Here is a 23,217-nt window from a genome sequence, read left to right as displayed (position 1 = left end):
TGCAGCAGGTCTCTTGAAGCTGTTCTTTATGTCTAAGTGTACAGCCTGTTCCCTTTGCCTGACAGTTCCCCGGCTCCTCACTACTGTCCCCGGATAACCACCTGCTTCTGATTTCAGTTTCTTTCTCTTCTGTATGCAGTCCCCATGGCATTTGCCTTTCTATACCTAGGTTATTTTACTTAGCATATACTCTCCCATTTTATCCACATTGTTGCAGATGGCAGGGCTCCTTCTATTTAGAGACAGAATAATATTCTATAGTAACTGTCTTAGTTACGGTTTTACTGCTGTGAACAGACACCATGACCAAGGCAAGTCTTATAAAAACAACATTTAATTGGGGCTGGCTTACAGGTTCAGAGGTTCAGTCCCTTATCATCAAGGTGGGAACATGGCAGTATCCAGGCAGGCATGGCACAGGCAGAGCTGAGAGTTCTATGTCTTCATCCAAAGGCTGCTAGTGGAAGATTGACTCCCAGGCAACTCAGATGAGGATCTTAAGCCCATACCCACAGTGACACACCTACTCCAACCAGGTCACACCTATTCCAACAAGGCCATGCCTCCAAATGGTGCCTCTCCCTGGTCCAAGAATATACAAAACCATGACAGTAGCTGTTATAGTAGCAGTTTTTTGTCTGTTGATGGACATCCAAGCCAGCTCCATATCCTGACCTGTGGGCTTGCAGCTTTTGAAAGGTGCTGTGTTGGGAGGGAGGGCAAATACCTCCCATCACTCATAACATACTGTCTTCACAGCCTCTGGGGTGCACCCACTGTGGGGCCATGCCAGTATTTTATGCATTCTCCTTTAGGTTCCTCCATGCTGTTTTTAGGAGGGCTGTACTTTCCCACCATTCCGTCCCATGATTTTCCTCTTCTAGAGTTTTGCCAACATATGTAATCTTCTGACATTTTAATAGTAGAAGTTAAAAAGATCTGAGATGATGAACCTGTGAATTCTAAAATGAGTAACAAAGTAACAGGAAAGAGCCATCTTGTTAGATCTGTGGGAGGAGTGTGGAGTCATGTTTATAGGATGATGGGGTGGGACCTTCCCCTGCCCTATCTGCTGTCCCTCTGTGTGCCATCTCCTCAGGAGCTGGAGGCAGAGGACCAGTGGGAAATTCACATTAGACTTTGGCCCTTCTCTCACAGAGTCTATCACTGTGTGGTACCTGCAGGCATCTTCCTACTAGGTATAAAGAGAGCCTCTTGCCTGTCCCGAGGCCAAACTCTATCCCAGTTTAGCTAGAAAAGCTTTCAGCAGTGAGCCTTGGAGGACACAGACTAGCCTTTCTGTCACACTACTAGAGTGACGTGCACTTATACCAGAGTGACATCGACTCAAGTTCAGTTTTATTTGTATCCCGTGCTCTGATTGACCGTTACCAATAACTGTCAGAAGCACATGTTGAAATATTTTTAATTTTAAGAAATTTTAATAAGACAGTTCCTAAATAGGAGACAGGTAATGTACAGATTGTTTACCTACATTATTAAGGGTCTTTTGCTGTTGTTGCTTCCTTTATCTTGGCAGTTTTGTAGTTTGTAAGCATTTGACTGGTAAATCTATAACAACATAAATTTATTAAATAATTATCAAGATTTGGGAACTGGGGCCAATTAAGATAATTTGTACTGATAGCCTCACATAATTACTCACAAATAGAATTAATAGCTTTTGAAATTGTGACTTAGATGAGAATATTTTTTTCTACCATACAATGTGTTCTCGGGTATAGCCACTGGGTGATGATTTTCCCATGTGCCCTGGTTGTGCATTAGAAAAAGCCCTAGTAATCATTTTAAATGGGGAAAGAATTCAGCTATGTTATAATGCTGATTTTACCAATAATTTTCATCTGCAATCCTTTGCATTCTTTCTCAGCAGCCTGACTGGAACAGTTTAGACATATTGAAGATTTTCCCCATTATTTTCTTTTTCTTCTTTTCCCCCTGGCCTGCACTCACAGTTCTTCCCCTAAATATGCTTGCCATATGTGGGGAGTTTTCAAACCTTCTCATCTGAAAGTGTACACATGAGTGTGTCTGTGCACATGAATATGTTCACACGTGCATTTTGTGCTAGAGAAGGGTGGGGTGGAGAGAATGCCTGTGTGTACATTTGGCAGAGGTTTCCAAGTCAAAGCCAAAGTCACTGTCTTTTGTTTTCAGCAGACCTGTGCACAGATCCAGGCTGAATCCCACAGATGTCTCTCTCTGTCACTTTCCACCCCTTCCCTCCCTCCCTCTCTCAGTATAATCGCTCTGCAAATGGAAGATAGAAACAGAAGATGTAGCCTTCAGGTCTGGCTGCCAGCAGAGGTCAGGACAAAGGGAAGGTTTGGAGTATCAAATATCAAGTTACTGAAGGTCCAGAATAGTCCAGAAAAAGTCAGGGGAGCAGGGTGGAATCCAAACGTTTGGAACATAGCCTCATTCTCTGGCCTTATATTTTGTTTCCCAGGAAACTAAAATCAATAATAATAATAAATTAAGGAGTACTATTGGGGAATCAGTTTCTGAGTGAAGGCCAAAAGTACTAACTACGTGGCTCTTGCTCCAGTGTATGCACATAAAAGTTATACCTGACTCCTCTCTGCCCTGAAAGGTAGAAAGCCAGATCCTAAAATTATACAGAGTCCACATGGGCGCTCTGTATCCTGGTACTTTTGCAAGTGCATTTGAGTATATATTTATGATTGTTGGGCTCTCCAAGTTGTTTGCTACCAACAAGGAGTGTGTGCTCAGCTTGTAACCGAAGAGGAACAAACATCTGTGTAGACTAATGGACTTTTGGAATGTATTTGTAAAATTGGCAATACCTCTCTAGAGTTCCAGGGGGAGATGAGGCTTTGCATGGCCTATGCAATAAACCATAAGTTAGAGAAATGATCATAGAGCCAGACTCTGCATGTGTTTTCTTCTCTACATAGCTCCCACCTGTACCACAGCTACCACTTCCTGGCCTACATCTGGCTCCTGTCCTACTTGATGAGAAGGAACAGAACCGTAGCTTGATGGGTCGTACCTTCAGGAAGAGGTCTTGCCTCACATTCAGAACAAGAATGGAAAAGCATACACGCTGTCTTCCACTGCACTGAATGTCACTGTCGTCTCTTTTCATTTGTGCCATAAGTGACAAATAATGAGTTTTTCTTTTCTGAAACCTGTTAGTGTCTACAGCAGGGGCTTAAAGAAAATGAGGTGTCACTTTTGGCAAAAGCTAACTTTCTGTCACCAGCCATTGTGTGCCCCTAGTTGCCACAGGCTCCTTGATGTCGCAGAGGTTTTGTCTGAAGTGGATTGGCAGATGGCCATCCAGCTAATGGCTGTCTCCTTTTAGTCTTGTTTAATAAAATATTTTCAGAAACTTCTTACTTGCTTTTTCCTTTGCAAGGAATATTTTGGATATTCAAGACTATTAGATAATAAGAGAAATATTTCAACCACTCAGGAAAGTGTGAAGATGAATGGCTGTCTTTTGAAATATTAACTTTCTTCATACAGGTTTTGATTTTCAAAATAAAACATTGCAAATATAGCAGAAACTTTTTAACTCACTCAAATTCCATTCCATGCTCTGCCTCCCTAGAGGCAACTCCTATATCTATTTGGTATTTCTCATTCCCACATATGTGTTTATCTTTTTAATGCATGTGATATGGCCATATATAATCTGTATTATTTCTTTGCACATTTTCAAACTATGTGAATGAGATATCCTGCTGCAACTCTTTCTGCATCTTTTGTTTCATTTCTGAGATTTGTTCATTTGTTTATTGCTGTACAGTGTTCTGGCTCCTTCACAATTTTTTTAACCCATTTTCTTGGCAAGAATATTTAGATTTTTTTTCCAAACTTATTTTTTGCTTTTATTATAAACAACAGGACAGTGGTCCTGCTTGAAAATACCCTTTGTGTACTTGAGAAAGATTTTTTTGTTTTTGTTTTGTTGTCTTAAAACATTGTGTTTGTATGTGCATGTGGGGTCTGGGGGGCCATGCATACACAGTAACCTGCATGTGGAGGTCAGAGGATTAGCAGGGAACTGGGAAGTGGGTCTCTCCTTCCACCACGGGAGTCCTAGGGATCCAACTCAGTAGTCAAGCTTGAGCGCCTTACGGCACTGGAAGAGAATTTTCTAAGTGCGTATACCAAGAGTTGTGAGGGTGCATGCTCCATAAGCCCTGCTTCTGGTGCCAAACTGAGTCTACCTTACATTCCCACATCAGACACTAAGCCCTCCAATGTCCATTTCCTTTTTCCAGGATGCCCTATACTATCTCCTTGTAATTTGCATTTTCGGTTTCAATTAACCATTCTTTTTCTTAACCCTTCTGTTCTTATCTGTTTTTTTGTTTGTTTGTTTTCATTTTATTTTCTTTTGTTTTTTCCCTTGTATGTTTTCATTTGTTTCGCTTCTTGGTCCATGTTTTTAAATTGTGGGATTTTTTTTTTTATTGATTTGAAGAAATCTTTTACATGTTTTGAACACTAACCCTTTGTTATATGCTATCTTTCTCAGGGAGTGTGTGTGTGTGTGTGTGTGTGTATGTGTGTGTGTGTGTGTGTGTGTGTGTAAGTGGGTTAACTGAGATGGGAAGACCTACTGTAAATATGAGTACCATCACTAAGTGCACTGTGGTCCTGAACCTAATTATTGAAGGAAAGGGAGCCAAGCACAGAGTCACTGAGTTCTACATCCTGACTGCATTCAGTGTGCTGCACTGCTGCCTGCATCCTGACTGTATTCAGTGTGCTGCACTGCTGTCTGTGTCCTTACTGCATTCAGTGTGCTTCACTGCTGTCTGCATCCTTGCCAGGGACCAGGCTCAGTGGGCCCTTCTCAATCCATGGGAATCAGGGGTTCCCGCAGATGGGCATAGAGTTGGCGGGAATTGACAGACAGACACAGACATGAGAGAGTGTGCGGAATCTGAATATAATTCGTCAAATTGAACATCAAACTTTTTATATAGAAGAAAATAGGGAAGTTGGGTGACTCACCAGCAAGGTACATTGAGGCTACTGAATTCTTACACAAAACAGAGGAATGCAAACACGGAAGGACTGACAGGAACCAACTGGGATAAAATTCAATGTTAACAACTGGGATCAAGAACAGCTCCACCTAAGGTCCACTTAATCTTAGAAGCCAGGGTCAAGGGCTTTGTGCCCTTGCCTTAGTTCCTACTCTAGTCTATTGTATAGTCCACCTTCCCCCTAGGCCATTGTAAATACTTGTGTATGGGTGTAACTCAGCTACGTATAGTTCTAAGTATCTACTCTGGTGCCTCTTTAGGTCACAAACTTCCTTCTTCCTAGATAAAAGTAAATTCCTGTGTAGGGCAGTGACTTAGCTATCCAAGCCCAAGGTCAGATCAAGGACTGCCTAGAATCTAATTTAGCTATATGTCAAAATATCAATCCTTAGGAGCACTTGTAATAAAGCAATCTTAAAAGCACACAGATCCGTTTACCAACTAAAGCAAGGACATTGGAGCATTCTATATACAGGATGCCACGATTCCAGGAGACTAAGTTTCTGTTAACTTTTCGCCTCGGGACAGCGCCCAGGTTTTCGGGGCCTGTCGTGCTTGTCACTACTGGAGTGATGTAGCATATCCTGACTGCGTTCATCATGCCACACTGCCTCCTGCTATGGCTTCCACACTTTCCTACCATGAGAGCCAGAGTAAATCCTTCCTTCAATTGCTCTCCTTGGGTGTTTTGTCACAGCAACAAGGCAAGTAGCTACAGATATACAAAAGCCTTTATTGTCCTGTGGTTGAGTTCTTATGATGTGCATTTTCAGTAATTCTTCTCTGGCTTAACGTTAGAGAACTATTTATTAGCTACAAAGTGATTTTTAAGTTTTGTTTTTCACATGTAAGACTGAGTTTGGACTGAATTAGGAATTTGTGCATATTTTATTGACAGTATTAAAAACACGAGTTGTTAATTTCCTCATAGATCATGGAGGCTTTAAGTACTGGGGAGTGAAAGGTGCATGTTTTCTAAAGTTCAGATTTGCCCTGGAAAGCAGACGCGCTGTCAGGATCCATATCTTTCAGTTTTCCTTGCCTTGGAGTGTCCACTGATTAACCTCAGTTTCTGGAAGGTGAGGGCCTGGTGCACACCATGGCCAAGCAAGGGTGGGTCTTGAAGGCTTTTTTAAAAGAATGTTTCTTTCCAAGACAGGGTCTCTCTGTAGCCCTGGCTGTCCCAGAACTCTCTGTAGACCAGACTGATCTCTTAACTCCTAGAGATCTCCCTGCTTCTGCCTCCTAAGTGCTGGGATTAAAGCATGCCCTACCACTACCAGGCTTCGAAGGCTATTTTATCAGATATAAACAAAGCCACTTTGTTCTCTCCGGCTGTTGTTTGTGTGGAAACTCATTTTTAGCTGATGTGCTGCCTGGGTCTCCCATTGATACCATATAGTTAGATGTTGTTTTGTTTTTTGTTTGTTTTTTAAGATATATATATATATACACCAGAAGAGGGTGTCAGATCTCAATACAGATGGTTGTGAGCCACCATGTGGTTGCTGGGATTTGAACTCAGGACCTTTGGGAGAGCAGTCAGTGCTCTTACCCGCTGAGCTATCTCTCCAGCCCAGATGTTGTTTTCTACCTAATGGACCACTATTCCCTTTGACTGGGGATTTAATCTATCTGTTCAGTTTACAGACAGGGAGGAACCTCCTGTTATCTCATTGTTCTGGGTGTTTTGTAGTCCCCTTGTTTTTTCTTCCTCATTTGGCCCCTTTTGTGTCAATGGGTGTTTCCTGGTATCAATCTTTGATTTTTTTCTCTTTATCCCTTACCCAAGAGGAATCTTTAAGCATCCCATACTTCCCCTAGCTCTTTTTTTTCCCTCTAAGATGAGAATAGGGAGTTAAGAGAAGGGGCTACTCCTTCAGGCTAGACTCTGAAATGAAAAGGTACAGAGTCAAGGATAATCTATAGGTATCAGAATATATTATAAATAAAAAAGAGGCAGTGCCTCTTGAAATCAAGAGCAATGTGTTTCTCAGTTTATCCTAATACAGACTGATGAATAAAGTACTCCAGACTAAGAAAAGCTGCACACAGGAGTGCTTATGTACACAGTAAGTCACTGGGTGTAGGTAGGGGTGACTTTTAAAGCTGGTAGATAGAATCAGCATCTGTAGCTCGGGAAATACTAGACAAGGAGAGAGTTAGTGAACCCCTGATATGCACAGCCCAGTGCCCATTGGCCAATGTGAGTCCTGACAGGAGGCAACCCAACTGAAGAGAGGGAGGGGGTAGCACTGATAGTATGTTCTTTTAATTAAAATCAGATCTCCAAACAAGGTTCTTGTTAAAGGGATTTGTCATGGGGATGATAAAAGTCTAATAAAAATAACTCAGCATGAAATTGCACGTTTCCGAAAGGAAGCAATAAATGGGAATTTGTGAGTCTGAATAGACTACAAGTGTCCTTACTAAAACTTCCAGGACCAGATTCGTGGGAAGGTAGCATTTGTACGGGAAGTAGGGAAGTCCTAAGGAACTCTGGGAGTATGTCAGAGATTTGACCTGAGAATTACTGAACCGGTAATTGACTAGGTCTGATTGATATCTAGCAAGTATATATTTTGGAATCAGCTTCCCCCTGCTCTTTTTGTTAATTTCTTTTTTATTTTAAAAATATAGAAAAATACAATGTCCTAAGGGACACTCATGTCCTCAGCACAAAGATGTTGTTAGTGTCTTATCATATTTGCTTTCTATTCCTTTTAGTTAAAAAAAAATTATAGATGATGGAGCTGGTGAGACTTTTCAGTTGGTAAGGTGCCTGTGCTATAATCATAAGGACCCAGATTCAGGTCCTCCTCACCCACATAAAAGCCGGTTACATCCCTGTAACCATGGCACTAAGTGGGCAGAGTGACTCTTGCAAGGGCCCACTGACCAGTCTAGCCAGATCAGTGAGCTCCATATTCACTGAGACTCAGTCTCAAAAACTGAGGAGAGGAAAGAAGTCCAGTGTTGGCTTCTCTGGTTTCCACAGACTCACTCATGGGCATGCACACACACACACACACTCTCTCTCTCTCTCTCTCTCTCTCTCTCTCTCTCTCTCTCTCTCTCTCTCTCACACACACACACACACACACACACACACACACACACTCATACACACATGCACACATACTCATAAACACATGCATACGCACACAAATAAACTCCTACACACATATACATACTCACACATCCATGCACACACACACAGCTATTTAAAATGTGCTTGATACCCTCTCCGTAAAGTTTATGAAATTTTTAAAGGAATTTGACACTGGTTTATGGATATTGGAGTGATATGGGGGTAAGATTATATCTTACCTCCACCTAATTATAAGGCTAGGAGCAAACCTTTATTTTTATGGGATAAGTGCCCAGCTAAGCATTTTCAGTGCTCTGCTTTTTAACACTACATTACCTGAGTTTGTTAATAGGTAAATCCTATTAGTTTGGGCGAAATTGTGTTTGGATTGAATTACTATGAATACTCAATAATATGTTAATTTTTATCAATACTGGTATTGAGTTTTGTATACACACATAGGTGCACACCATAACTTTTTTTACTTTATGAGAATGTGTGCTTAGCGTGTATGTATATCTGGGCACCACTTGCATGCCTTGTGCCAGAAGCTGTAGAGTTTCTTGGAACCGGAGTTACAGATGGATTTTAGTCACCATGTGGGTCCTGGGGTTTGAACCCAGGTCCTGCGGAAGAGCAGCCAATGCCTCATCTCTCCAGCCCCATAAACTTTTACAGTCCTAGATAAAGTTGACCGTCTTTTAATCCTTCCCTCTGTGTCCCTTTCATCTCTCTTCCTCAGATCCCTTCCCTTCCACCATACACAGCCACAGTCTTAAACTTCATAGGATCAGTGTAGCTTATAATTGATGCTATTTTTCCACAAACTTACATTTTATACTTCATTGGGGATACGTAATGTCATTTGGTTTTGTAACTTTAAAACATTTTAAGATCATAATATATTGTGGTACCTTTCACAGTTTTCTTTTTTTCACAGAACAGTATGTTTGGTTGTGGTCTGGAGTGATTTGGATTGGGAAAATTGTTTGTGACAGGGTCTTAATCTGTAGAACTTGTTGGCCTGGAACTCACAGAGATCCACCTGCCTCTGCTTCCCAAGAAATGGGAGTGAAGGTGTGCACCACCACACCTGGCAGAACGGTATATTCCTATGATACGTATGTATGGATTCAGAATACCATTACACCACTGTGCTCATTACATTCCTCATTACTGTGACCAAATGCTTGAAAGGAAGCAACCTAAGTAAGGTTTTATTATGGCTCACAGTTTGAGGGCACAGTGCATCGTGGCAGGGATAGCAGGATGGCAGGGTGGCTTTCTTCTGTGACATTGTGGACACAACACAGCATGCTCACATCTCAGTGGATGAGAAGCATAGAGGGGAGGCCAGTACTCCCCTGTTCCCATGTTTAGTGTGGAGATCCTCACACCCTACCTAGGCTGATGCTGCCCACATCCAGAGTTGAGTCTTCCCTCCTCAATTAATCATCAATGGAAAACTGCTCATAAGTGTGCCTGTTACTATACCTCATTAATGCCTAGTCAAATCAAGTGGACAGTTGAAATTAACTGTGACAGCTGGCCACACGTGTCATTGTGTTGCCACACTTACTTTGTCATTTCTCTGTGACTTTAATCCTCCCCATAAGTTTTGCAAGATCATAATGAGTACTTACTGTATCCTAAGTGCTCATGCTGTGCCACTGAATAATTCAAATGAAAAATCATTCATTTCTGTTGGAGCAGCAAAATAAATAGTAATAATATTGTTTATAAGCAAATAATAAATTCTATTAGAAGGTATCTTGGTTACTTTTCTATTGCTGTGACAAAATACCACATCCAAGGCAACTTATAAAAGAAAAAATGTTTAATTAAGCTTACAGATTGAGAGTTAAGAGTCCATGGTGGTAGAGCAAAGTATGGTGGAGTAATAGGGGAGAGCTCACATCTTGAGCAGGCTGACAGCATACTGGGACTGGGATGAGTCTTCTGAAACTTCAAAGCCAGCCACTAACACACTTCCTCCAGCAGGGTCACACATCCCGGTCCATATGAACCTATGGAAGCCATTTTCACTCAGCCCATCAATTAGGCAATAAATGGCATTAAAAAAAGAATCAAGTAAATCAGCAATGAGACTGAAGGAACAGATGGCTGTTTCTAATGGTGAGGTCTGGTAAGCCATATGAGATAAAGTCTCAGCAGATTTAAGGTAAAGTAAGAGAGAAGACTTCCATCAGAGACAAGGGCCAGAGTAAAGCTACTGAGGTAGGAGTGTCCCTGTGAGTTTGGGGAATATAAAAAAGCCAGCTTCCTAGAGTCCAAGTGCAAAGAGGGAGGGAAGTTTGGCCCAGGGTGACAGTATGGAATAAGGAGGCCCTGTCGTTTTAGTATCTATGGTAATAATAACTGACTTTGTGCTAGGTCCTGTTATAGGGAACCTCACTTCATAGATAGTGAAAGTGGGGCACAAGGAGGTGACTTGGCTTGCCCAGAATAGCTGAAAAGCAGAGCTAGTATTCAGATCCAGCTCATCTCATCCAAAAGATGAGGCTCTTAGGTGTGAGGTGATCTGGCTGGCTAGGCAGGGGTCCCAAGTCCTACATCCAGTGTAAGAGGGCAGCCTCCCCACTAGAAGAGTATAGAAGTGGCTGTGCTCCCCTGACAGAACCTTCAAACAAGATTCCAAGGCAAAACTTTAAGCCATACTGCCATGCTATGTCTGGCTTTGCATCTTGCCTGGTAGCCTTACCATTCGCCTACTACAATTCAGCATCTGCTGCAATCACTCCCATAGAATTGCTTTTGTATGCATCAACAGGTTGTAAATCTGTCCCTTTTGCAGCTTCCAGTGAAGTTCACAGTACCTCATTCATCCACTGCGCCAGCCTGGGTTTTACAGGGATGAATAAGGCAGGCAAACTGCGGAGACTGAAGACTTGTGTCTTGTTCTGTTGATGGCTGCCTTCTTGTTGTGGAAGGTTACCAGGCCAGTTGTTGTCCTGTACCTTTGTGTGTCTATAGCTAAAACAGATCATAGAGTTGATTTGTTTGTGGCTTCACAATATAGGAAAATAATACATTTAGATGTTTATCACTTTTTCTTTTGCTTCAAGTAGAAATCTGTGCTTTTCCATGTAATCATCTTGACTATGACAATTATTTCTATTATTTCTCATATAATTTATTGAAGATGAATGGCAAACAGTTAATTGGCTTTGGTCTTTTACCTACTTTCTCTACTAGAATTGATTTGAATTAATTTAATGCTAATTTGGAACATAAAAAAGCCTCTGTTGAATATTGAATAATTGTCATCCCATAGGTACAAACAAAAAACTACTTACTCCAAGCAAAATACTTTCATTCATGGGGACATAGTTGTAAGGTTTTTATCATATCACTAAGACTAAGTGTTGGACCCAGCATTGAGGGGAAAGATGTCTTGCCTCTGTCCACACATCCATGGTCTCTCTTGCTGCATTTCCATTCCTAAAGCTGGTGGGCGTCAGCTGCATGCGAATGGGCACATTTTCCCTGGTGCCTGGGAGCAACTCTAATCCCCTCCCCTACTTTCTGGGTTACTGCATTGGGTAGCTGTTTGTTTACACCAGCAGCCAGCAATGTTCCTGGACAGTGCTGTCATTACCACTGCCTCCACTAAAACCCAAAAGCCTCTTAGAAGAAAAATGGCAGACTCTATCCAGCGACTTGCAAACCTTTAAAAGCAATTCCTTGTCAAGCACGCGAAAACAACTCTTCTTTCTATATAAGCTGAGAAGAAAAAAAGAGAAACTCTCTTACGCCAGATGTTGGAGCACTTGTGAGTCCTTGCTAGGGAATCAGGCTGCTGCTTCATCCCCAGGCCTTTATGTTCCCTTTGCAAAACCCACAGAGAACACATTTGGGGCCACTTTGCAGAGTTGGCAAGAGTCTCTGCTTTTTAAGGGAATCATATGGACACAGAATGCCACAATCAATAGACTCAGAATCCCCAGGGCCCAGAAATGGGATGCTTAGGGCTCACAATCTGGGTCATCAGTTAGAATATGGCCTGGGCCCAAGAATCATCCCAGTCCTTGCCAGGTTTTGCTTACTTGATTAAAGTTGATTCAAACAAAACTAGGTTGAAGAGAGTTTGTATTTTTTGTTATTGTTGTTGATTAATTGGCAGGGGCAGAAAAACGAGAGGAAAACAATGAAGGTGGAAACAGAGTCAATAGAAGAGGAGCTAGAATCTTTAAGACTCTCCGTTGGGGGACAAGTGTACAGGCGATCGCTTTCTCATCGCTGAAGATCTGAAAAGGCCAGGCCTTGAGCTGGGTGCCTTTCTTTACCATCTAAGTGAAAAGCATTGTGGTTACAGTCATGGATTTAAGGGTCAGAGAGGACTTTGAATGTATGTGGGGAGGGGATAGGGTGGAAGTGAGGACGGGGGGGGGGGGGGACTTGATAGATTGATTGATAAGCCTAGTATTTCATGGGGAAGGATGAACTGGGCAGTGGTGGTGCACACCTTTAATTCCAGCACTCAGGAGGCAGAGGCAGGTAGATCTCTGAGTTCTAGGCCAGCCTGGTCTACAAAGCTAGTTCCAGGAAAGCCAGGACTGCACAGAGAAACCCTGTCTTGAAAAACAAAAACCAAACAAAATCAAGGGGGTGGATGCTCAAGGACATGGTTGAATTCACACTGAAGATACTGAAAGAGTTCTGGCTACCTCCTCACTAGGGATGCCAAGGACTTAAACAATAAGCTGCTATTTATACTAGTTGGTTTTTTTTGTTTTGTTTTTTAATCACTGCTTAGTTATCCTTATCTGTATATCAGGTATCATGGCCCAGCTCTTCACCTGTTTCCTTTTAATAACCTTGACTTAGGTTATTTTCAACTGTTTCAGCCAATCCCTCTTGTCTGGTTAGTACTGCTTAGATGCAAAAATTCACTGGTCCCCTTTCTTTCTCCCCTTCTTCTTAGGTGTCTGAGCACGCTCAGTTAAGTTGGATTCTCACCTGCATGGTGAGACTGCCTCGACTGCAGCATTTACACCAGTGGAAGGTAAGTGCCAGAACCTGAGTGTTAGTGGGAAGGAAGGTTGCATTTGTTCTGTGCCAGGTGCTAGGCATCCTTTAATCAATAAGCTGTCTTGCCCACCCTGGCAGCTGCTTTTCAAAAATGAAGTTATGTTTCTTTTTCCAAATTCTTCTTCTCTAAATTAATCTTTTATGAACATTGTAACTTTGTGATAAGTGTTTTTGAGAAACCTAATTTTCTAATAATTTCTGGACTTAACTAATGTGGAATCTAGAAAACTGCTTTGTCTTTAATGAAATGAATGAGAAATTGAGGCAGTATAAGACCCGTGCTGGGGCAGGGGACCATGTGTGGAGCGGTAGAGCTTGGGTGGGCTTTGCACAAAGGAGGCCCCATCTCCCAAAATAAAATAAAATGCCACGGGAATGGTAAAACAGAGCCCTCTCACTTCTGAAGCCAGGAGCATGAGCATGATAAGCAGCCAGATGATGTTAGAGCTGCTGAAAGGGACCGAAATATATGTTATTACAGGTGGCTCCGCTGCACACTTTGCTTGCTTTAAAAGTTTCTTAATTAAGCAATATAATCAGGTTGAAGTCAGATGTCTTTTTCTTCTCTCCTCGTTTCCACAGGCAAAGGCTGCGAAGCAGAAGCATGATGGGACCGTAGGCCTGCTCACATACCCTGTACTCCAGGCAGCAGACATCCTGTGCTACAAGTAAGGAGGGGCACAGCTCAGAGGGCCTGCACTCTCACCGTGACAAGAGAGAGGCCATGTGTGAATGTCTGTTTGTTTGCTCATGGCAGGGTCTCCCTGTGAACTTGTAATCTCAGGCTCCTGAGTGCTGGAATAGCAGGCCTGTGCCACATGAGAGTGTTTTTAACTCTCAGGGAAAGGTTTGACGTGTGGAGGAGGGGTACAAGAAGGATCCGATACACAGTCGGCACAGCATACTGAGTGTGTGTGTCTTTCAGTGACTCACAAGGGCCATTCAGAGCTAGTGCAGAGTGCCTTCTGTGTGGTAGAGACCTTAGTAAGTCTTATCTGTGTGCTAACCAGAAAACAGCCTTGTAAAATATATCACTGTTACCTCTATTCCTCAGAAGATAGAGCTGGGTCTTAGGTGTCAGGGTGGTCATCAGCAAATCCCAGGTCATGCTAGCTAGTTAGGTTTGGAATCAGGGTCTGAGTCCAGAAAGTGCTTCCAGAAAGTCTAAGATCAGGAAGGTTTGTCACTTTGGGTCTAGAAAGGGGTGCTGGATGGCAGTGACAAGAAATAGCTAAGAACAACAATATGAACTAACCAGTAACCCCAGAGCTCCCTGGGACTAAACCACCAATGAAAGAAAACACATGGTAGGAACCATGGCTAGCTGCATATGTAGCAGAGCATGGCCTAGTCAGTCATCAATGAGAGGAGAGGCCCTTGGTCCTATGAAGGTTTCATGCCCCAGTATAGGGGACTGCCAGGGCCAGGAAACGGAGTGGGTGGGTTGGGAGAGGGAAGGGGACAGGGGATTTTTGGAGGGGAAACTAGCAAAGGGGATAACATTTGAAATGTAAATAAGAATATCTAAAAAGAAAGAAAGAAAGAAAGAAAGAAAGAAAGAAAGAAAGAAAGAAAGAAAGAAAGAAAGAAAGAAAGGAAAGAAGGAAAATAGCTAAGAGCACACACTGCTCATCTTGTAGCCAGGAAGCAAAAGAAGAGAGGAGAAGGGGAGGGGAGGGGAGAGGAGGGGAGGGAAGGGAAGGGGGAGAGGGGAGACAAGGAAGAAGAGATGACAAGAGGCAAGAACAGGTATAGTGCTCATCTGGTGTGGCAGTCATGTGAGTGGCGCTCTCTACATCTATCTGTTTTGTTTTGTTTTCTATGATGGGGATTGGACTTCAGGCTCACACTTGTTCACCAAGCACCCTGCCACTATGATACATTTATAGTCCCCTTTTGTGGTTTGGCTTCAAAGATGGACTCTGGCTAAGTTGTTCAGACCAGCCTTGAATTCACTCTGTGTGAATTCATACAGCCTTCAAATATGTGTTCTCTTGCCTCAGCCTCTAGGTAGCTGGAATTAGAGGCTGTGCCCAGGCCCAGCGACAGGTTTATTTTGCTATGCTGTGCCTGCCTTGCTTCTCATGCTGTTAGATGACATCATCGAGCTGAAGGAGAGGAGTAAGTGCTTCTCATGCTTTCTTCCTTTGGTAGAATTAACAGGAACTTAATTCTTTCCTTCTTTGTGATTTCTTAGATTAGTTCTTATTGTAGATTTTAGCAATAGTAACATAACGCACAAGCGCTTCCTTTTCCTTAACCTGACAGTGTTCATCTCTTCACTGCTCCCTTTCCACGTATCTGAATTGTAGCATACTGTGTGTGCTTTGGGACCAGTATGATGTCAGTAAGTCCCTGTGAGGCTACACCCAATGATATGAGAGCTCATGTGCCTGTCAAGATGCACACTCAGCATGGAAGTGCTGATTGATGGCTGATGACAGGCAGGGAAAGGACAGTGCATTGCTTACTGTGATGGGCATATTAAAACATTGCTTATTTCTGGAATTTTTCATGTATGCTTTTAGACCACAGTTGGTTCTAAGTAACTGAAGCTGTAAAAGTTAAAATTGTGATAAGAGGCAACTGAGATACAGTTTTTATCAATTGCTCAAAGTCTAATTGGCAAAATGATAATATATAAATATACATGTATATATATATGCATATATATATACATGCATATGCATATAGCAGTCTTTTTATTTGCAAGTTAGATGAACAAGGAACACCTCTGGCAGTTATTGTGCAAATTACGTAGGACTGATAGCAGATGGTTGAAATAATATAGTCATCTAAACAAGACCTAAATAATGACAACACTGGATGACATACCAGCCTGAATGGGAAAAATCTCACATTGCTTCAACCCCAGATGAAGAGATTCAGGAAATTATGAATTCTAGATACAGGAGGACACTGTTAGAAGACTGACGTCAGTGAGGTAGACTTCTAAGATCTCAAAGCGTGCTTTACATGCCATCATTTTTTTAAAGTCAAGCCTGGGGTTGCAAATGTCCTAGTATCGTTCACAAAACTGTCAGTGGCTCAGATGTGGCAGGTATCCCTGAGTGTTTCCTGCTGGCTTCTTCTCTGTCATAGTCTACCTCCAACATCAGCAGGATTCACTCCTAAGAGTCCTAGGTGTTTCCAGGGTAGGCATTCTTTCCCATTCTGTAGTGTTGCTCCTTGACTTTACACATCTCAGCAGTGGTCGGAATCATGCTTCTCCCCAGCTTCAGAAAGGAGGGTGGGTGCTAGTGGTAAAGCTCTCTCTTCCGTTGTGACTTGTAGAGACTCTTTGTTCAGGTACAGATTAAAATGCTTTCCTATACAACCAGGCAATCATCTACTTCAAGATGGGTCTCCTTCCTTAGCCTAGGAATTATCTGCCATATCTAAAGCCATGATTAGATTACAGATGTGGACATCTGTATGTCCTTTCTCTAAAAGAAGCAGCCCAGCATTCCCCCCTGTCTAGTCCCAGGCTAGACCACCTGTGAAGTTGGGGGTTTTCTATTTGTTTTTGTTTTGTTTCACGTATTTTTGTAGCTGGAAAAAGTCATGACCAGAATGTCTAGGACTATTTATATTATAAACACAGGTAGTAGTAGGTAAGTTGATAGATTGAAGGATGGGTAAAACATCTTTGGTTTCTAGCCACCTGAAAATCTATATGGCCTCTTCATAGAATACTGGTGCAAGTCTGATATTGATTTTGTATTTGCTTCTGTCAAAATCAGCATTAGAGTGAGTGCTATGATAAGCCAGAGATCACACTAGGAAGTGAACAGAGAGCTTCAGATAGGCTTATAAAAGACATGTAATTGTTTCCATAGGCTTTGTTTAAGGGACCCAGGCAAGGAGAGCTGAGATTATCTTATCTGGAGAGCATGATAAATAACAGAAATTTGAGCCAAGCCTGGAGGTGCAAGTCTGCAATCTTGACTGTTTATCTGTCTGGGCAGGAAGGTCACAAGTTCAAGACTTGCCTGAGCTACAGAATAAGTTCAAGGCTAGCCTGAATAACTTAGTGAGACACTGTCCCAAAATAAAAGCAAAAAGAGGGTAGGTGTAGAGAGCTTATCTAGTGTACATGGAGCCCTAGACTCAGTCTCAATACCAACAAAATAATAATAACAATAATACCAAAGACATGAAGAAAGACAAAACTCAAAAATAGCAGAAGTACTTAATTTTTATTTGTATGTTCCTTATTTGTTGAATTGCCCGATTTTAAATGGCTGTTCATCAGAGGAGCAGAAGGCCTGCTGCTGGATAATGTCTTCTAGACTCGACAGGGACGCTATACCTGTGATATCTCAACAATATAGTCACCCAAATAAGACCTACACAATGACATTACCAGATGACATACCAGCATGAATAGGAGAAGTCTTACATGGCTTCAACCCAAGATGAAGAGTTATAGGCAATTAATTAATAGCTGCTCAGGGAAGGGAAATCGCTCTGCTTCAGGAGAAGCCCCTGAGAGTCATTCAGCCCCAACTGGTCAGTCCTAAACACATCTGTAGGACTTAGTAGGGAGGGTGCGTGTGCCTGTGTCTATCTGTCTGCTTTGTCTGTGTCTGTGTGTCTGAGTCTGCATTGTGTAACAGTTATAGAAGAAGAGGCCCTAAATTTAAAAGAGTTGGGGTGAACATGGGAAGAGCTGGAGGTAGGGAGAAGGAACAATATATTAAGTTGTGTCTCTTCCTATATATGTATACATATAGAAAGATACACAGTGTATTTAAGTACTTGTAATACAGAAGTTCCAGGCAATGCCATCGTGCATGCCCTTGAAGGGGAAAGAAGGGAGGACTGACAAGTGTTGAGTGGTATTCTCCAAGTATCCTAATAGCTGGTAGATACATCAAATTCCCAGGATGCTCTGTAGGACAGGTAGTGATATTCCCATTTCCAGATGAAGAAATTAGCTTTCAGGGTGGGGTAGTGTAATGTCTGAGCACTTCCCCAGTATATGTGAGGTTCCACCAAAAATGTATATTAATAATTAACATATAATTAGTTAACATATAATTAATTAACTTAGTTATTTAATTAATACTTAAACTAATAATAATAATAATTGTAAATTTTAAAAAGAAAGAGAAATTGACTCTTGGGGGAAATTTGCTAAGCTCTGTATAAACAGAGGGATCACCTAACAAATGTTTCCCAAGAATTTAAGCAGACAAAGAGGAGAAAAGGCTGAGACTAGAAAATCAGAAGTTGAAATGGGCCTGGTGAGGTTGCTCAGCAGGGCAGGGCCCTCACCTCCAAGCCTGACAACCTGAGTACAGCCTCCGAACCCATGTGGAAGGAGGGCATTGATGTTTTCTGACCATAAGCATACTGTGGCATGTGTGCACATACACACACATACACACATACACAAACACACAATAAATAAATAAATAAATACATGTAAACAAAGAAATTCTGAGATGTTGCAGGAGAATGCAGAGATGAACCACAACACAGAGAAAAGGTTTATTTCAGTATAGATTTCAGGGTTTCAGCACATGATTGGTTGACCCCATTGCTTCAGGTCTCGAGTGAAGCAGGATGTCATACAGAAACACATGGTGGGAAAAGCTGCTTTATTTCATGGTGAGAAAAAGAGATATAGGGAGGAGGCAGACCAGGGTCTCCAGATTCCCTTCCAGGGCCACACCCCAGTGACCTAATCTGTTTCTAGCTGGCCCAGTTCCTGAGTGGTTCCATGACTCCCAGCAACTCCATAGACTGGGACCAAGCCTTTAACACATGGTCTCTGGGGAAAATGTAAAGTGCAAAGTGAAAAGGAAGAGGAGTAGTGTGGACAGCAGACAGAGTGGCCTGGAGCTTCAGTTTGGTGGTTTCAGCTTCCAGGAGAGTCTTCCTGTTGTCTGAGGGTGGAGGTGCTGCCACAGGAAGTATGGAATGAACAGTTTCTCTGTTTTAGAGCAGGTTTTAAAACCCTCATCCAGTGAGCCCAGAGTCCTAGAATCTTACAGAATCCTGAAAGCTGCCGCCCCAGCTTCATTCTACCACGCAGCCTGCGCAGCCATGCCTTTTCTTTCTCTCTGAAATATCTATAAGGCATAGTGCTATAAGCGGGAAGCTATTGTGTATTTTAAGGACAGAGTGAGGTTGGTGTCATCTAAATGAGCACTGATTAAATGCAGAGGAAGCGTAAAGGAGAGCGGTAGCTGGGGCCTACTGTTTGGAGGCAGTTTCATGACCTAGAGCATGACGGGAGGGTATGAGGTGATCACATGCACATTCATTATAGTGTTGCCCTGCAATGAGGTGGGCAGCCCTAGGAGAGGAATAGTCAGAAGCCACAGTTTCACTCCATATTTAATGAGTATCCGTATCTATTAAGTAATTACTGGAAGGGAGAGTCATGTCCAGTAAGCAGTCAGTAAAGGGGAACCAGTCCTTTGTGACAGGAAGGATAACTCCAAGCCCCTTCCCCAGCCTGCTGTTCTGAAAGCTCACAGGCACAGCCAGGCAAGTCAGGGAAGGTGATATCCACGCAGACAGTGATCATTCATCTGGACACTAATGCTGCCAAAGCGGTGGGATGGAGCCCAAGGAAACTTCAGGCAGCAAGGATCGAAGCGAGAGAAAAACCGCTCAGTCACCAAAGAAGAAGATCAGAGGCATTATTATGTGACAGAAGTTATAACAATCAAAACTATGAAAGGCTTTGTTTTATGTTGTGTCTGAGAAAGCGCAGCCGGGGTGAGAGGGAATAAAAGGGAAGGAGAGAGAGAGTGGGAGTATTAATATGGATATCATTATGTCGGATATAAATTCTGAAAGGGCAGCCCTAAATTATTTGAAGTGAAAGGCGGACTATGGGGAGAGAGGTTGGAAACGTGAAGAGAATAAGCCCCAGAAGTGAGTGGAATCAAAGACAGGCTGAATAAAGTAAAGTGTGAACTCCGCTAGCAAGAGCTTGGATGGGAAGCAAAGGCCAGGATAAATTACAGGAGGTGAAAGCAGCAGGAGGAGGGGCCAGAAACAAACAAACCAAAGGCAGATGCAGGCACCACGTGGAGCAGCGGGGCCAGGTGAAAAAAATTAAAAAGGTTTTAATCCTCTTATAAAAAAAATCAAAACCCCACAGATTTGTTAGAAGAGAGTCAAGGATCCGACAAGAAGCGAGTCACACACAGCGTCATTATGAAAACTAAATGTGTTTTTTGTTTAGTGGGTGGCTTTGGGAATCTGGAACCATTTTGACATGTGGAAATATTCATTTTGATGTGCTTAAAGTGTATTGATTATGGTAATTGTTTTTTCTGTGTTAGTTGCCGTCCATTGTGATTTCCGATGGGCTACTGTAATTGCTTTTTAACCTGCTCTGTTGGCTAATTTGGTCTGGGGGAGTCAAGGTGACCTCTGCATATGGGTCTCACTATAATTACCACGTAAGAGTAGCAAAGACCAGTCAAAGAGAAATTGACAAGAGCGGGCCATGTGCTTGTGTAGCCCAGAGAGGAGCCCCAGCAGCCCTGTCCTGATCAGAGGGTACAGAGTACCCATGCCTTTCTACCACTCACAGCCCAGCCAACACTGGTCTGCCTGGGACTTAGCCTTCCCAGGCCCTCTGCAGCTTCCCAGCAACCACCTTGCTGACCTCAGACTGTCAGAAGAAGCGCTTCAGGGTCCACAGCCCCGGCCACACCTTCACCCTTTCACTAGCTGTTCTGTTTTCCTTTATCGGACTTCCCAGAATTCCTATAAAATAGTTTATATGTGGGGGTTATTCATCAGTTTCATGTATGTTTTGTACCCAAATCTGGATTGCCAGTGGGTCTGTGGCCATGTCAGGGGTTGAACATTGGTATTTCTGTTTTGCAGGGTGAGTTGGTCATTAAAATGAAGATGGTTATTTGAGAAAGTCAATGTGCCTCCCATAAGGCCATCTATGCCTTTCTCTTACCATTCTGTCTCTCACTGCATCAAACATTAGTGTTTGTCATATCAGTTGTTTCCATGTATTGAACTCTTACCTCAGGAAACACTTAGTAACCATAGAAACCAGCCAGATGGATGGTACCTTCATTATCAAAGTTTGCAAAGGAAATGAAGGCTTGAGAGGAGGGAGAGACTCTAGATGGTAGCTGTTTCTTCCAAATTAAACTTCCTTGATCAGAGGCTGTAGCTGTGCTATCAAATCTAAAACCCTGCAGCCATGCATCCAACATTGCAGTCACCTGTCTGCACACAGGAACACTTCCCGAGTTCCTCCTCCGGATCCCACACTTTGAACTGCATATGTGGGCGTGATATCATCCTAAATGGATTCTCTTACTTTCTGCGTGGCTTTTCCACATTCTAATTTCTTAAATAGTTTTTGATAAAATTCAAGTCTGCTTTGTTCCTTTTCTCAAATCATTTCCCTCTCATCTCTAAAAGCAAGTGTATTATGAGTTTAAAAAGGTGGTTTGGGTGTGTCTTAATTTTCTTTACTTCTCTCATTATCATTATTTTTGTCCCTCTTTCAGTCCTGAGGGTTCAACCCAGGGCCTTCATCGCTGTTTCCAGAATCATCCCACACCTGTGCGTACTAAAATCACATAGCACCTGAACAAAACTTTCTTAATTGATATAAACACCGGTGTGCCCTTCACAAGTTCTGCAGTTTGCTTTCTTCTCTCTACAGTGTCTTTAAGAAGCAACTACAGTGCACTGTGAGATTTTCATTTGAGTTCCCCACAGCATGTTAACTGTCCTCCAATTACAAATAGTTGAAAATGAAGAAGCATATTGCAGAAAGATCTTGAATTGTGCCTCGTTTGATGGAAAGGAAAACCTCTGGCCGGAAGAGCTGTCTGCCATCTCTAATTTGAAGAATGGGTGGGGTGTCTTTCAAGTGTGAGGGCGCAGCTCTGAGGTAAAGGCATCTGGTCTAGGCTGGAGTAATCTGCTGACTGGGTGAGGGATGAGGAGTGGCTTTTAGACACAATTATGCACAGAGCATGTGCTATTGAAGATGCCGTGGCTCCCTCCCGGCAAGATCCTGTCATGCTGGTGTTGATGGCTCTACTCTTTAGAGATGGGAGAAACGGAACCAGAGTCGACAAACATGCCTTCAGCACACAGATAAAGATTGGGCCTCAGTGTTCTCTCTGTAGTTGGCAAACATTTGTTGAACACCAACAGTGAAGTAGGCACAGGAAATGCAGCTGCTTGCAATAATATTTCCAGCTAAGGAGCCTTGCTGAGTTTTTCTGTCTGTGTTTTATTAAAGGTCCACACACGTTCCTGTCGGGGAGGATCAAGTCCAGCACATGGAACTGGTTCAGGATCTAGCTCGAAGTTTCAACCAAAAGTATGGGGAGTTCTTTCCATTGCCCAAGTCCATTCTCAGTAAGTGGGTTTATACTGAAGCCTAGACGGGAGACCTGGGACTTGACTGGCACTAAATGTGGCTTTCTCACTGACAGGCTCCAGCATTCGAAACGGAAACTTTATTGTCCGGGGTCACGTGGGACTAGGAGTCTAGAATACATTTTTTTATTTATTTATTTTTTTAAATGTGAGGACTGGAGAGTTGGCTCAGCAGGAGCACTGGCTGTTCTTCCAGAGGTCCTGACTTCAATTCCTAACAACCACATGGCTCACAACCATCTATAATGTGACCTGATGTGCTCTTCTCGAATGTAGGTGTGCATGCAGATAAAGCACTCATATACATAAAATAAATCTTTGAAATTGTGAAAATTTGAGAAACTTTAAAAAAAATCATAATTTTGCCAGGTGTTGCCTTTAATCCCAGGACTTGGGAGGCAGAGGCAGGCGGATTTCTGAGTTTGAGGCCAGCCTGGTCTACAGAGTGAGTTCCAGAACAGGCAGGGCTACACAGAGAAACCCTGTCTCGAAAAAACAAAACAACCTCCCCCAAAAAAGAAAAATCATAATTTTGATTTCTAAGATATATGTCAATAGATTGCATGTATAAAATAACATTTTATTTGAGCAAATTAAACATAGTTTTACACACAAACTAAGGCTCAGCAAGGT

The 23,217-nt window shown here is 42.5% G+C and overlaps 1 protein-coding gene across 3 annotated transcripts in view; it reads left to right on the top strand.

Annotated features, from left to right (window-relative positions):
* Wars2 (tryptophanyl tRNA synthetase 2, mitochondrial) overlaps positions 1-23,217 on the top strand; it is an 83,207-nt gene that overhangs the window by 53,418 nt on the left and 6,572 nt on the right. For all 3 annotated transcript variants that reach the window (XM_021158800.3, XM_085835616.1, XM_085835615.1), the window contains 3 exons: positions 13,085-13,165; positions 13,774-13,859; positions 22,445-22,563. In XM_021158800.3, coding sequence (XP_021014459.2) covers positions 13,085-13,165; positions 13,774-13,859; positions 22,445-22,563 — 286 coding nt within the window. The remainder of the gene's footprint in view (positions 1-13,084; positions 13,166-13,773; positions 13,860-22,444; positions 22,564-23,217) is intronic.

Source organism: Mus caroli, unplaced genomic scaffold, assembly GCF_978045245.1.
Source record: "Mus caroli unplaced genomic scaffold, Mus_caroli_1 scaffold_3, whole genome shotgun sequence".
NCBI lineage: Eukaryota > Metazoa > Chordata > Mammalia > Rodentia > Muridae > Mus > Mus caroli.
The sequence above is the reverse complement of the archived record's forward strand: the minus strand, read 5'-3'. Positions and strand labels throughout refer to the sequence as shown.